General features: G+C 43.2%; 1 protein-coding gene and 1 non-coding gene across 2 annotated transcripts in view; both read right to left on the bottom strand.

The window, feature by feature from the left end:
* ARCN1 (archain 1) overlaps nt 1–14,034 on the bottom strand; it is a 30,521-nt gene that overhangs the window by 8,442 nt on the left and 8,045 nt on the right. Inside the window, exons 2-8 of the mRNA XM_054439495.2 lie at nt 13,003–13,266; nt 11,020–11,199; nt 10,365–10,570; nt 9,738–9,902; nt 3,902–4,067; nt 1,580–1,727; nt 729–837 (exon numbers count right to left, since the gene is read on the bottom strand). Of these exons, the coding sequence (XP_054295470.1) occupies nt 729–837; nt 1,580–1,727; nt 3,902–4,067; nt 9,738–9,902; nt 10,365–10,570; nt 11,020–11,199; nt 13,003–13,266 (1,238 nt within the window). The remainder of the gene's footprint in view (nt 1–728; nt 838–1,579; nt 1,728–3,901; nt 4,068–9,737; nt 9,903–10,364; nt 10,571–11,019; nt 11,200–13,002; nt 13,267–14,034) is intronic.
* On the bottom strand, nt 330–435 carry LOC129009081 (U6 spliceosomal RNA). The gene has a single exon (XR_008492626.1). It is a non-coding gene; the product is annotated as a U6 spliceosomal RNA (small nuclear RNA).

Genomic DNA, 14,034 nt, shown 5'->3' with positions numbered 1-14,034 from the left:
ACAATCAAGTCACAGAGCAATTCTTGGCTGGGTGTGGTGGCTCATGCTTATAATCCCAGCACTTTGGGAGGCCGAGGCGGGCAGATCACTTGAGCTCAGGAGTTCGAGATCAGCCGGCACAACACAGCAAAACCCCGTCCCTACAAATAATACAAAAATTAGCCAAGCGTGGTGGTGTATGCCTGTAGTCCCAGCTACTCGGGAGGGTAAGGCAGGAGGATAGCCTGAGCCTGGGAGGTGGAGGGTGCAGTGAACTGAGATCGTGCCAGTGACCTCCAGTGAGAGTGAGACTCTGTCTCAAAAAAACAATTTCCTTGCTTTACTTATTTATAAATATGAAATGTTTCATAACTTGCATGTCAGCCTTGCACAGGGGCCATGCTACTCTTCTCTGTATGGTTCCAATTTTAGTACCTGTGCTGCCAAAGCAAACACAAGTCCTAGAACATTCCTATCATTCCCAAAAGTTCCGTTGTGCCCCTCTGAAGTGAAGTACCTTCTTCTCTACCTCCTCATTTTTATTCAATAGTATTACCTTTTCCAGAAAGACAAAGAAGTGGAATCACATAACATGCAGCCTTTTGTATCTGGCTTCTTTCACAACTAGCTTTTTTAAGAATCAAGTATCTTTGAATGGACTGTCAGGTCAGGTAGGTGCTGACTCCAAAATGAGTTCCAAAAGACCAGTTCTGTAAGTCCAACACAGGGGACACAGGGACAGCACTTACGGCAGTGGGATGGTGATAACCACGTCATTCAGTTCTAAATTATCTTCTTGTAGCTCATATTCTATGTTGACATCACAGCCATTTCCACTCTCCGAGGGCCAGCAATTAACTGAGGAGAAAGCAAAGCAGTCATACTAGAATATTATAAAAAGATGGCTGGGTGCAGTGGCTCATGCCTGTAACCCCAGCGCTTTAGAGGACCAAGGTGGTAGGATCAAGGTGGGAGGATTGGTTGAGGCCATGAGTTCAAGACCAGCCCAGGCAACAAAGTGAGATTCCACCTATACAAAAAAAAAAAAAAAAAAAAAAAAAAGCCAGGCGTGGTGGCACTTCCCTATTCTCCTAGCTACTCAGGAGGCTGAGGTGGGAGATCAGCTGAGCCCAGGAGTTCAAGGTTGTAATGAGCCATGATCACACCACTGCACTCCAGCCTGGGTGACAGAGGGAGTTTGTGTCTTTCAAAAAAAAAAGTTAGCTGGATGTGGTGGCAAGTGCCTGTAGTCCTAGTCCCAGCTACTCAAGAGGCTGAGGCAGGAGGATGGCTTGAATCCAGGAGTTTGATGCTGCAGTGAGCTATGATCGCCCCACTGCACTCCAGCCTGAGCAACAGAAGAAGACCTTGTCTCTAAAACAATAACAGCAACAAAACTACAATGGTTTCAAAATGAAAGCTATTAAAAATGAAAACCAATGATAAAAATATACAAAATGCAGCACCAGGTCCATTTCAAAAGAAAGTCATTTTGTCAGAAAGAACTTTGCTATGGCAATAAAAATAAAAGTGTACAAGCAAGGGCTATTTCTAGTTCTCAATGCAAACCAGCTTAGTAGGACTGGCCAGAGGCACTTACTTGTCAGTGGAATAAAAGATTCCTCTGTGGTTTGTAGTCTCCACTTTAGTACCCCTACGTCACTGTTGACTGGAAATGACTTCTCTGGATTCTTCAGGCCAATTAGAGACTCTGCAGTGAAAAGTTTTTTATCCACATTTGGATGGGTCTAGAATGAGAGGGAAAGGAAAACTCCTGAGGTTCAGACAGACGAGAAACAACCCCTCACTCAGCTTATATGGCCCACAATCTAAACATCCAAAATAGAGTACCTAACAAATTCGAATTCTTTTTCATTTTGAAGAAAGATTTCCCTTCTTCAAAGACTTATTTTAAAATGATTTAAGATATTTAAAAACTAGTAATTAAAAAAAAAAGCTAATTTCAACTCTAAAAGCCATTACAGAACAAGTTTGCACCTGAAAAAGTTAAAAGACTATTAACCAAGTCCTTTCCAAAAATACTTCACAGGGAGCAGGTTCATGGTGGGGCCAGGTTTGCCAAGCAGAAGGCTCCAGTAAGACCCTGATCAGCTGCCTGGGTCAGACAGCAGTTCTGGCCTTACATAAAGTAGCAGAAAAGGACAAGCTCTGTGTAAAGTCTAGTTGCAATTTTGCCTAGAGACTTAAAGTTGTTAAAATCCAAGCCAATTAAGATAGTGTTATCTTTTTAAAAGAAATTGTTTTTGGGGAGGCTGAGGTGGGCGGGGCATTGAAGGTCAGGAGTTTGACATCAGCCTGGCCAACATGGCAAAACCCTATCTCTATTAAAAATACAAAAGTTAGTTGGGGCTGGACATGGTGGTGCACGCCTGTAATCCCACCTACTCGAGAGGCTGAGGCAGGAGAATGGCTTGAACCCGGGAGGCAGAGGTTGCGGTGAGCCAAGATCACGCCATTGCACTCCAACCTGGGCAAGAAGAGCGAAACTCCGTCTCAAAAAATAATAATAATAAAATAAATAAACAAATAAATAGCTGGGTGTGGTGGTGCACACCTATAGTCCCAGCTACTATGGAGGCTGAGGAGGAAGCATTGCTTGAGCCCAGGAGGTTAAGGCTGCAGTGAGCCAAGGTTGTGCTGCTGCACTCCAGCCTGGATGACAGAGAGAGACTCTGTGTAAAAACAAAAAAACAAGACAAAAACAAAAAAAATCAGAAGGGCCGGGCATGGTGGCTTATGACTACAATCCCAACACTTTGGGATGATGAGGTGGGGGAATCATGAGGTCAAGAGTTCGAGACCAGCTTGGCCAACATGGTGAAACCCCATCTCTATTAAAAATAAAAAAAATTAGCTGGGCGTGGTGGCAGGTGCCTGTAATCCCAGCTACTCAGGAGGCTGAGGCAGGAGAACTGCTCGAACTGGGGAGGCAGAGGTTGCAGTGAACCAAGATCGTACCACAGCACTCCAGCTTGGGCGACAGATAGAGACTCCATCTCAGGAAAACAAAACAAAACAAACAAAACAGAAATCACTTTTGGATAGCACTTTACAAGCCAGCAAAAATATTGTCAAATAATATAGGCACTGCTTCCAAAAGCCAATTCTGTGCTGACTGCGGTGGGGAAAGCAGACAAAACGCTCTTCCGTAAAAAGGCTTTGTTCTTGCGACGAGATGTCAGCTAAATGAAGTGAAATTACAAGAACATCTGTAATATAAAGCAGGGCTTATATTTATCTATCCAATAGTTGGAACACACACACTTATATTGAAAGGATTTTATGTACTTTTCAAATACACCATTAGATACTGCCCTTCAGTTAACAAAACAAGCACTGGTAGTTTATTTAATAGCAGAATGAGTAAATTTCGCATTGTGCCACCATGCCTGGCTAATTTTTTAAGTTTTTGTAGAGATAGGGCCTTGTTGCTCAGCCCTCATTGCTCAGGCTGTTCTTGAACTCCTGGGCTCAAGCGATCCTTCAGCCTCAGCCTCTCAGAGTGCTGGTATTAAAGGCGTGAGCCACCACGCCTGGCCTAAAGCCTTGTTTTTTTAAAACTGTATTTCAAGCAAGATCCTAAGTGATTAATTTACTGTTTTCCTAACAGCAAAAGATAAACACCTCCTTGTACCTTTTATTGGTGAGTATGAAGTCATTTGTGAGATTTTGAAATGACCTTTTATTCAATTCCAATATTTAAAAGCCATCCTTACACAGCTGCTTTACTCACTCTCAGGTAGCTACTGTATGCAATAAATTAACTTCTTTCCTATGCATTCAGTGATGCTAGTTACATAACTTAAATAATTTTCTGTGGTTCATATTGACAACTCTAGTTGAGAAAGACTATAATAGGTAGACAAAGTGTTAATACTCCCTATCAAAAGCTTCTACACACCTGTAGCTGCACCCCTTTCTTATCTTCATTTTCCACATGAAGACGAATTCGGCCATACTTGTCATCTGAGATCCTAAGCATGATCATGCCATGCAACTCCATATTCTGTAATCCTCCGTCTCGTCCACAGGTTAATGTTATCTTTTCTTCAATCTTCATATGTACACTATAAAGAGAAAGTAATACATTTGTTCAGAAAGGTAGAAACCAATGGCCAGGCGTGGTGGCTCATGCCTATAACCCCAGCACTTTGGGGGGCCAAGGCAGGCGGATCACCTGAGGTGGGGAGTTCGAGACCAGCCTGACCAACATGGAGAAACCCCGTCTCTACTAAAAATACAAAATTAGCCAGGCGTGGTGGCGCATGCCTGTAGTCCCAGCTACTTGGGAGGCTGAGGCAGGAGAATTGCTTGAACCAAGAGGCAGAGGCTGTGCTGAGCCCAGATTGTCCCACTGCACTCCAGCCTGGGCAACAAGAGTGAAACTCCGTCTCAAAAAAAAAAAAAAGAAAAGAAAAAGGAAAGGTAGAAACCAGAACTCCCTTTCTCCAAGGTCTAATGATTAGCCATCAACAACGTTTTTCTAAAGGTGCTACTGCTATAGCTACAAACATTTAAAAGGCGATATCCTTTGATACAGCAATTCTTCAACAGACTCTACCCTACAGATAAATTCTCACCTGTGCAAAACAATCTGCTAAGTTATTCACTGAAGAATTGTTTGTAATGGCAAAAGTTTAGAAACAAATGTCTGCCAATAGGGGGCTGCTTAAATAAAGGCATATCCACAGGCGTGGTGGCTCACGCCTGTAATCCCAGCACTTTGGGAGGCCAAGGCGGGCAGATCACAAGGTCAGAAGATCGAGACTATACTGGCTAACATGGTGAAACCCCACCTCTACTAAAAATACAAAAACAAAATTAGCCGGGTGTGGTGACGGGCGCCTACTCAGGAGGCTGAGGCAGGAGAATGACGTGAACTCAGGAGGTGGAGCTTGCAGTGAGCTGAGATGGTGCCACTGCACTCCAGCCTGGGCGACAGAGTGAGACTCTGTCTCAAAAAAAATAAAAAATAAAAAATAAACGCATATCCACCCGAATGAATAGTAGGCAATGGTGAGAAAACAAACAACTGAAAAAACTTTCTATTTGTAAATATTTTCAAGCTTAAAAAAATTAAAATTATACAAGGAAGACATATATATCCTTTTCCAGATTCACCTATTGTTAACATTTACCTCATTTGTTTTATAATTTGCATTTGTGTTTCTCTCTCTCTAAACATTATATATGAATGTTATACATTTGATTTTTTTTCCCTGAACCATTAAGAAGCAGACTATATACATCACAGCACTTTACCCCTAAATACTTCCGTGCTTATTTTATAAGATTAGGGATATTCTCTTACATAATCAATCACAGTACCATTATTAACTTCACAAATTTACACTGATAGTTTTTTTAGCTTTTTGTTGTTGTTGTTGTTGTTGTTTTGAGATGGGAGTTTCACTCTTCTTGCCCAGGCTGGAGTGCAATGGCGTGATCTCGGCTCACTGCAACCTCTGCCTCCCGGGTTCAAGTGATTCTCCTGTCTCAGCCTCCCGCATAGTTGGGATTTCAAGCGCCTGCCACCATGCCCGGTTCATTTTTGTATTTTTAGTAGAGTCAGGGTTTTACCATGCTGGCCAGGCTGGTCTTGAACTCCTGACCTCAGGTGATCTGCCTGCCTCGGCCTCCCGAAGTGTTGGGATTACAGGCATGAGCCACTGCACCCAGCCTGTTGTTGTTGTTTAAGAGACAGATCTTGCTATGTTGCCCAGGCTGGAGTGCAGTGGCTATTCAGAGGCACAATCACAGTTCACTATAACCTTGAACTGCTGGTCTCAAGTGATCCTCCTGCCTCGGCCTCCTGAGTAGCAAGGACTATAGCCATGTGCCATCATGCCAGGCTAACAATGATACAATAATTGTATCTGATCTATCAACCATATGTCTATTTTGTCAGCTGACCTAATAATATTTTTAATAGTAGTTGTGATATTATGATATACATACATACTGGTTTTCATCCATGGTTCCCGGCTCATAACTCCCACATCCCTTATTATACATAATGTTGGGGCACTTTTGGCCTCAGGAGCAGCCCTTAGGAAACAGACTCTCTCTTTGACCTTCTCCTGCCCTCCTTTCACCAGCCCAAGGCAGGATCTCCAAAAGGGGTCCTGCACCATATCCTGGAGGAAGATTAATGCTGCACAGACAGGCCAAGAATCTGGACAGGCCTTGCTGGGTTTCCCCACTCAGCCTATCAGTATTAGGTCATACCCTTTGTCCAGTCACATTTCTGCATGCCTGTCAATCATGCCTATCCAATGAAGTCTCCATAAAAGGCTCAAGAGGACAGGGTCTGGGAAGCTTCTGTACAGCTAAACACATGGAGGCTTACAGGAAGATGAACAAGGTCTCATCTATTTTCCAGGAGGGTGGCGTACCCCAGCTCCCTGGGGACAGAAGCTCCTGCGCTCAAGACCCTCCCAGACCTTGCCCTATGTATCTCTTCATCTGGCTGCTTATTTGCATCCTTTAAAATGTTCTCTGTAACAAATTGATAAATGTCAAGTAAGTTTCCCTGAGTTCCGTGAGGTGCTCTAGCAGATTAATTGAACCCCCCCAGAGGGGGTCGTGGGAGGCCAAACTTGAGGTCAGTAAGAAGTTCTGAAAGTCTGGACTTATGACTGGTGGGAAGGAAGAATCAGTCTTGGGGGACTGAACTCTCAACCTGTAGAATCTGAGGCTATTCCCAGGTAGATAGCATCAGAATTGAATTGAACTGGAGGACACCAGCTAGGTGTGACTGCTTGATGTGTGCGGAAAAACCTAAACACACTTGATCACAGAAGTCTTCTGTGTTGATTGTTGCTGTTGAATGAGAAAATAGAAAAAAAAAAGTTTGAGTTGTTTTTTCTACACTACGGTAGTAGAGGATCCAGTCTAGGGTAAGGTATTGCATTTAGATGTCATATCTCTGCAGTTGCAAATAAGGAGATTCTTATCTCCAAAATAATTAAGTGAAAAATGCAATTGGAAGATGCGTCTAGTTTTACTGCTTTGCATAAAAGGGGGAAAAATAGACACACTGTATACATGTTTTTTATTCATCTGTATATCATAGACCATCCCTCTCAGAAGGATACACAAAAAACTCTGTTAAAACTAGTTGTCTCCAAAATGAGAAACTGGCATGGCTGAGTGAGAGGAAGACTTCTGACTGTTAACAACTTTTGAATTTTGTACTATATGAATGTATAATCCAATTTTTAAAAGATTAAAAAGTGCTGCTGCTACAGTCAAGTATTAAGTACAATCTATTCATAATCAGTAACAGACATATGTTTGGCTGGATGAACTACAGAGGCTACAAAAAACATTTTGTTATCCTACTCTGTTCTTCGTTCCAACCTCTTAGGTCTTCCTAGAAACAAAGGCATCAGAGTCAAGACCATAAATGAGTGTATCTTAAGACAATGCATGGTACCATTTTACCTTCACAAAAGTTTGCTCTGTGCTCAAGAGGCAATTTATCATTTAGAAAAAGAGAGTGTCTCAAATTCTCTTTAATATGTGATGATCTCCAATATCTTTTTTTTTTTTTTTTTGGAGACAGAGTCTCACTCTGTCGCCCAGGCTGGAGTGCAGTGGCACCGTCTTGGCTCACTGCAACCTCTGCTTCCCGGGTTCAAGCAATTCTCCTGCCTCAGCCTCCTGAGTAGCTGGGACTACAGGCGTGTGCCACCACACCCACCTAATTTTTTGTATTTTAGTGGAGAAGAGGTTAATTTTTTGTATTTTAGTGGAGATGGGGTTTCACCATGTTGCCCAGGGTGGTCTTGAACTCCTGAGCTCAGGCAATCCGCCCACCTCAGCCTCCCAAAGTGCTAAGATTACAGGTGTGGGCCACTGCACTCAGGAATATCTTTTTAAAAGTGTGAAGCCTCTGTCTCACTCAAAGCAACCACTAGGAAGAGCACAGCGGCTTTAGTGAATCAAGAAATTTATCCCAATGTAACCCTGTTCATTTCATACAGAACAGGGCATATAAAGAGTAAATACTTGGCTGGGCACGGTGGCTCACGCCTATTATCCGAGCACTTTTGGGAGGCAGAGGCAGGCAGATCACTTGAGGTCAGGAGTTCGAGATCAGCCTGGCCAACACGGCAAAACTCCGTCTGTACTAAAAATAAGAAAATTAGCCGGGCGTGATGGCGTGCGCCTGTAATCCCAGCCACTTGGGAGGCTGAGGCAGGAGAATTGCTTGACCCCAGGAGGTGGAGGTTGCAAGATCGCGCCTTGCACTCCAGTCTGGGAGACAGAGCAAGACTCTGTCAAGAAAGGAAGAAAGAAAGGAAAGAAAGAAGAAAAAAAAGAGTAAATACTTCTCTTTTATGCACACCTGATATAGGTATCCTCCTGGTATTATCTTTCACTTGACCTCAAAACCATCAGCAACAGTAGAAGATCTGGCTTCAAGATGAGAAATCTGAGTCACGAATATGTGAACTTGATAACTACCACTTAAAAATGTCACCAACCAGTACCACAGCCCTGAGATAAGAGATGAATCAAAATATTCCGTACTGGCTTTAAATATTTAAACTGCAAAAGATGGCTGGGCATGGTGGCTGACGCCTGTAATCCCAGTACTTTGTGAGGCCAAGGCAGGCAGATTGCTTGAGTCCAGGAGTTTGAGACCAGCTTGGGCAACAAGGCAAAACCCCATCTCTACCAAAATACAGAAATTAGCCTGGCGTGGTGGTGCATGCCTGTAGTCCCAGCTACTTGGGAGGCTGAGGTGGAAGAATTGAGCCTGGGAGGCAGAGGTTGCAACAAGCTGAGATTGCACCACTGCACTCCAGCCTGGGTGACAGAGTGAAACTCCATCTCAAAAAAATAAAATAAAATAAAATAAAAATGCAAAATATATTAATTTGCTATTAAAGATATCTACAAGTTTTGGATTAAAGATTGGTTCTACTTAGAGTTTAATTAGAAAAAGTCACGCCACAATACAGTGTGGGGTCACCATAGCTCTAATCCCCTAATTCAAGTGCATTCTAAGAGATAAGCTATATACCAGGTGTGACTACGAGTAACTTTAATTTAGCTGTAAAAGGAAAGTTCTAAACTTCATAGAAAATAGGTGGCTGAGGGACCCCAATCATGGTTTAAGGAAAAAGGAAAAGGTCAGGTGCAGTAACACATGCCTGTATCCCAGTTACTTGGGAGGCTGAGGCAGGAAGATTAACTGAGCTCAGGAGTTGGAGGCCAGCCCAGACAACATAGTAAGACCCTGTCTCAAAAAAATAAAACAAAACAACAGCCGGGCGCGGTGGCTCATGCCTGTAATCCCAGCACTTCGGGAGGCTGAGACGGGCAGATCACGAGGTCAGGAGATTGAGACCATCCTGGCTAACATGGCGAAACCCCATCTCTACTAAAAATACAAAAAAATTAGCCGGGCGTAGTGGCGGGCGCCTGTGGTCCCAGCTACTCGGGAGGCTGAGGCAGGAGAATGGTGTGAACCTGGAAGGGAGAGCTTGCAGTGAGCCAAGATCACGCCACTGCACTCCAGCCTGGGTGACAGAATGAGACTCCATCTCAAAAAAATAAATAAATAAAACAAAACAAAATCAAAAATGATCTTATGTTAATATGTAGAATATGCTCTGAATAAATCTTTTAAATCAGGAAAGATTAAAAGACAGAGAAAGAAAAATCTTAAAAAATTATGTGGACCGTATTCAAAGCTTGAATTCTTACTCAAAGTTCCTACTCACCTTTCCATATTAATGGGTGGAGCATGCATTTTGCTTGCTTCAGAAGTACGTTTGCCCATACTAGAGGACATGATGGTTTCACCTTCAGATTTTAATTTGTCCACAAAGTTATCTACTTCCTTTCCTTTGGCTCCAAGTTTTAAAGCCTTGCTGGGGCCTGAAGGCCTAAGTGGAAGAATTTGAAATTCATTACCCAAAGGTTTATTTTTACAAGCACACATGATCTGATGAAAACTTTGTATCTCCCATCCAGAGAAATATACCTGTGCACAAAATTTTGTATATAATTTCAGGTAATTTACAGATTTCCCCTAAAATCAATCACTGAACATCAAGATTAAAAATCTACATTCCATAAAGCATTAAATAGCCCTTTCCTCCCCACAATAAGGCAACTCTCATAGGAAACTGAGGTCATGACATAATTTATAACTCTCTTTTATACAAAAGGAAAAACACCACATTCAGATTTCTTCATCCTCATATTTTATGTGGCCAAATTTAACATCATATCTTACTTCATCAAGTCCTTCCTTATTTACAGCTTTCCAAGAAATCAGATTATGACTTCAAAGATAGACACATATACACCCTTCATCTGGTATTCTAAAGTACACTGGATTATACCTGGCTGGTGCAGGTGCCACTTTTGGTTTATCAGTTTCAATGATGGTCTCTGTGATCATGGCAGCTGTGCTGCCTCCAGATACTGCAGAGCTGCCAAATCCGCCAAATCCTGGTGCTTTTTTGCCCTGTCTCTCTGCATCTCTTCGGGCCTGTTGTAATTCCTTTGCTTTACGACGCATCTCAGCCTTAGCTTCACGTTCTTGAGTCTACAGAAAAAGACATACATGAATGTAGCTTTTTTTTTCTTTTTTTTGAGACAGGGTCTCACTCTGTGACCCAGGCTGGAGTGCAAGTGGCACGATCACAGCTCACTGCAGCCTCAACTTCCTGGGCTCAAGTGATCCTCCCATCTCAGCCTCCCAAGTAGCTGGGACCCACAGGCACGTGCTACCATGCCTGGCTAATTTTTTTTTTTCACTTTTTATAGAGACAGGGTCTCACTACGCTGTCCAGGCTGGTCTTGAACTCCTGGACTCAAGTGATCCTCCCACCTCCGCCTCCCAAAGTGCTGAGATTATAGGCATGAGCCACTGTGCCTAGCCTGGACGTAGCTTTGAATACAGTCTACATTAGCAAGTAAAAATAGGAAAATGAGATTAGTGAAGCCTAAGAGAAAGACACACAAACGGGTAGTCCCAGAGAAGATCCTATTTACCTCTCTGACGGCTCTGAACACCTTCTCCTCATGAGAATCCATTTCTGTGAAGGTTCTGATCTGTGCCAAGTTAACATTCTCCCGGTATCCCAGCGCGACAATTTCATCAAAAGCAAAAATCAAATCAAAACAGTGCTCAGATATTTCATTCTCTTCTAAGGCTCGGCAATACTCAGGGATCTAAGCATGGACACCAATAAAAAAGAAAGATTTAGAATTTATCAGCAGCTATATTTCCAAGTCTTATCCTTTAGAGTACATAAATTTCAATAACCTAAATCCCTTTATTAGCTACTTCTAGTCTTTATTTTATTTTTTGAGACAGAGTCTTGCTCTGTTGCCCAGTCTGGAGTGCAGTGCTGCCATCTCAGCTCACTGCAACCTCCACCTCCCGGGTTTAAGCGATTCTCCTGTCTCAGCTTCCGGAGTAGCTGGGACTACAGGTGTGTACCACCATGCCCAGCTAATTTTTGTATTTTTAGTAGAGACAGGGTTTCACCATGTTGGCCAGGCTGGTGTTGAACTCCTGACCTCAGGTGATCCGCTTGCCTTGGTCTCCCAAACTGCTGGGATTACAGGCGTGAGCCACTGTGCCCAGCCTAACACCCTGATTTTTTTTTTTTTTTAAGACGAAGTCTCACTCTGTCGCCCAGGCTGGAGTGCAGTGGCACAATCTCGGCTCACTGCAACCCCCGCCTCCTGGGTTCACGCAATTCTCACGCCTCAGCCTCCTGAGTAGTAGGATTATAGGCGCCCGCCACCACACCCAGCTAATTTTTTTGTATTTTTAGTACAGACGAGGTTTTACCACATTGGTCAGGCTGGTCACAAACTTCTGACCTCAGGTGATACACCCGCCTCAGCCTCCCAAAGTGTTGGGATTACAGGCGTGAGCCACCATGCCCAAGACCCTGATTCTTACAGCCGGGTGCAGTGGCTCATGCCTGTAATCCCAGCACTTCGGGATGCCAAGATAGGCAGATCACCTGAGGTCAGGAGTTCGAGAACAGCCTGGCCAACATGGTGAAACCCCATCTCTACTAAAAATACAAAAATTAGCCGGGCATGGCGATGCACATCTGTAATCTCACCTACTCGGGAGGCTGAGGCCAGAGAATTGCTTGAACCTGGGAGGCGGAGGTTGCAGTGAGCCGAGATTGCACCACTGCACTCCAGCCTGGGCAAGAGCGAGACTCTGTCTTTAAAAAAAAAAAAGAATCAGAGTCTTGCTGTGTTGCCCACACTAAAGTATAATGCCTATTCACTTGAACTTCTGGCCTCAAGCAATCCTTCTGCCTCAGCCTCCTGAGTAGCTTGGACTACAGGCACATGTTACCGCACCTGGCCTTAGTCTTCATTTTAAGCAAGACTTTGGCATAAAGTCTTAGAAGGGGTGTGTGTGTGTGTGTGTGTGTGTGTGTGTGTGTGTGTGCTTAGTCTTCATTTTAAGCAAGACTTTGGCATAAAGTCTTAGAAGGGGTGTGTGTGTGTGTGTGTGTGTGTGTGTGTGTGTGTGCTTAGTCTTCATTTTAAGCAAGACTTTGGCATAAAGTCTTAGAAGGGTGTGTGTGTGTGTGTGTGTGTGTGTGTCTGTCTGTCTGTCTGGATCAGTGTGTGTGTGTGTGTGTGTGTGTGTGTGTGTGTGTGTGTCTGTCTGTCTGTCTGGATCAGTAAGCTTCACCTAAAAAACATTACCTAAAAAGCATAGCCAAACAAGTGTCAGAACTAGAATGGCAGATTAGAACAACTGCTTAAGAACTGGGAAATGAAACAGTAGTTCCCATGTTCTTTTGAGACATCTATAGTCTAACAGGACACCCAATAAATGTCTGCTGAATAAACAAGGTGCTGCAGCAATAAGTCGCTGGGGTGGGGAGTAGGAGCCTGCAAACTGGTGAGCATCAGCTGCTTTGGAGGAAAAACCTTGTTTCACATAAAATGTAAAACAAAAAGTGGAACCCAGTATTATAGCAGTACTCTTACCACTCTTGAGAAGAGCCTTAGGGTCTCCAAATCTTCTAAAATGTTGCTGTTTTTGGTAGTGATCAGTACCATATACAGTTTCTCCATAGGCTGGTAGACATATCTCACACTCTCTGTTTCAACAAACGTATGTTGTTTTCCAGTGTTCATGAGCTTTGGAAAAGCTGCTAATAAGCCCTCAATCCGAGTTCGGGTCATTTCCACAAACTGTCGAGAAACAATAGCCTTTCCTGCTTTTGTGCAGACCGCTGCTGCCAACAGCACCTGCCAGGAACATATGCATAAATAAGTGCTAATTATTTCTTCACATCTGTTTTCTCAGCGTCTCAGGAAATGTTCCATAGAATGACATATTTATTTAGTGACATGACTAGTAGTAGTATAATTTTTAAGACAGGGTCTCACTCTGTCACCCATGCCGGAGTGCAATGGCAAGATCACAGCTCACTGCAACCTCAAACTCCTGGGCTCAAGAAATCCTGAGTGGCTAGGACTACAAGTGCATGCCACCAAGCCTCGCTAATTTTTAAAAAGCTTTTAGTAGAGACGGTGTCTCGCTATGTTTCCCAGGCTGGTCTTGAACTCCTGGGTTCAAGCGATCCTCCTGCCTTGGTCTCCCAAAGTGCTGGGATTATAGGCGTGAACTACCACGACCAGCTGACATGACAAGCAATAGAATACTGACTTTCACGGGTACAGTGGCTCAGACCTGTAAACCCAACACTTTGGGAGGCCAAAGCGGGTAGATTACTTGAGGTCAGAGTTCGAGACCAGCCTGGCCAACATGATGAAACCTCATCTCTACTAAAAATACAAACACATTAAGAGACTTAGACATGTCAATCAATCACAATGTATAAATCAAATTTGAACAGTGACTGAATAGTTGATAATATTAAAAATTACTGCTAATTTTTTAGGTGTGAAAATATGCTATCATGGTAATATATTTTTATGTAAGGAATACTTATATATTTTTAAAAAAGAGTTGTGTAGTTTTGAATCCTTCCATAGTCTCTCATATTAAAGGTG

The sequence above is a fragment of the Pongo pygmaeus genome, chromosome 9, assembly GCF_028885625.2.
Source record: "Pongo pygmaeus isolate AG05252 chromosome 9, NHGRI_mPonPyg2-v2.0_pri, whole genome shotgun sequence".
In the NCBI taxonomy this organism is placed as follows: Eukaryota; Metazoa; Chordata; class Mammalia; order Primates; family Hominidae; genus Pongo; species Pongo pygmaeus.
This window is presented reverse-complemented; position numbering and strand designations above follow the sequence as displayed.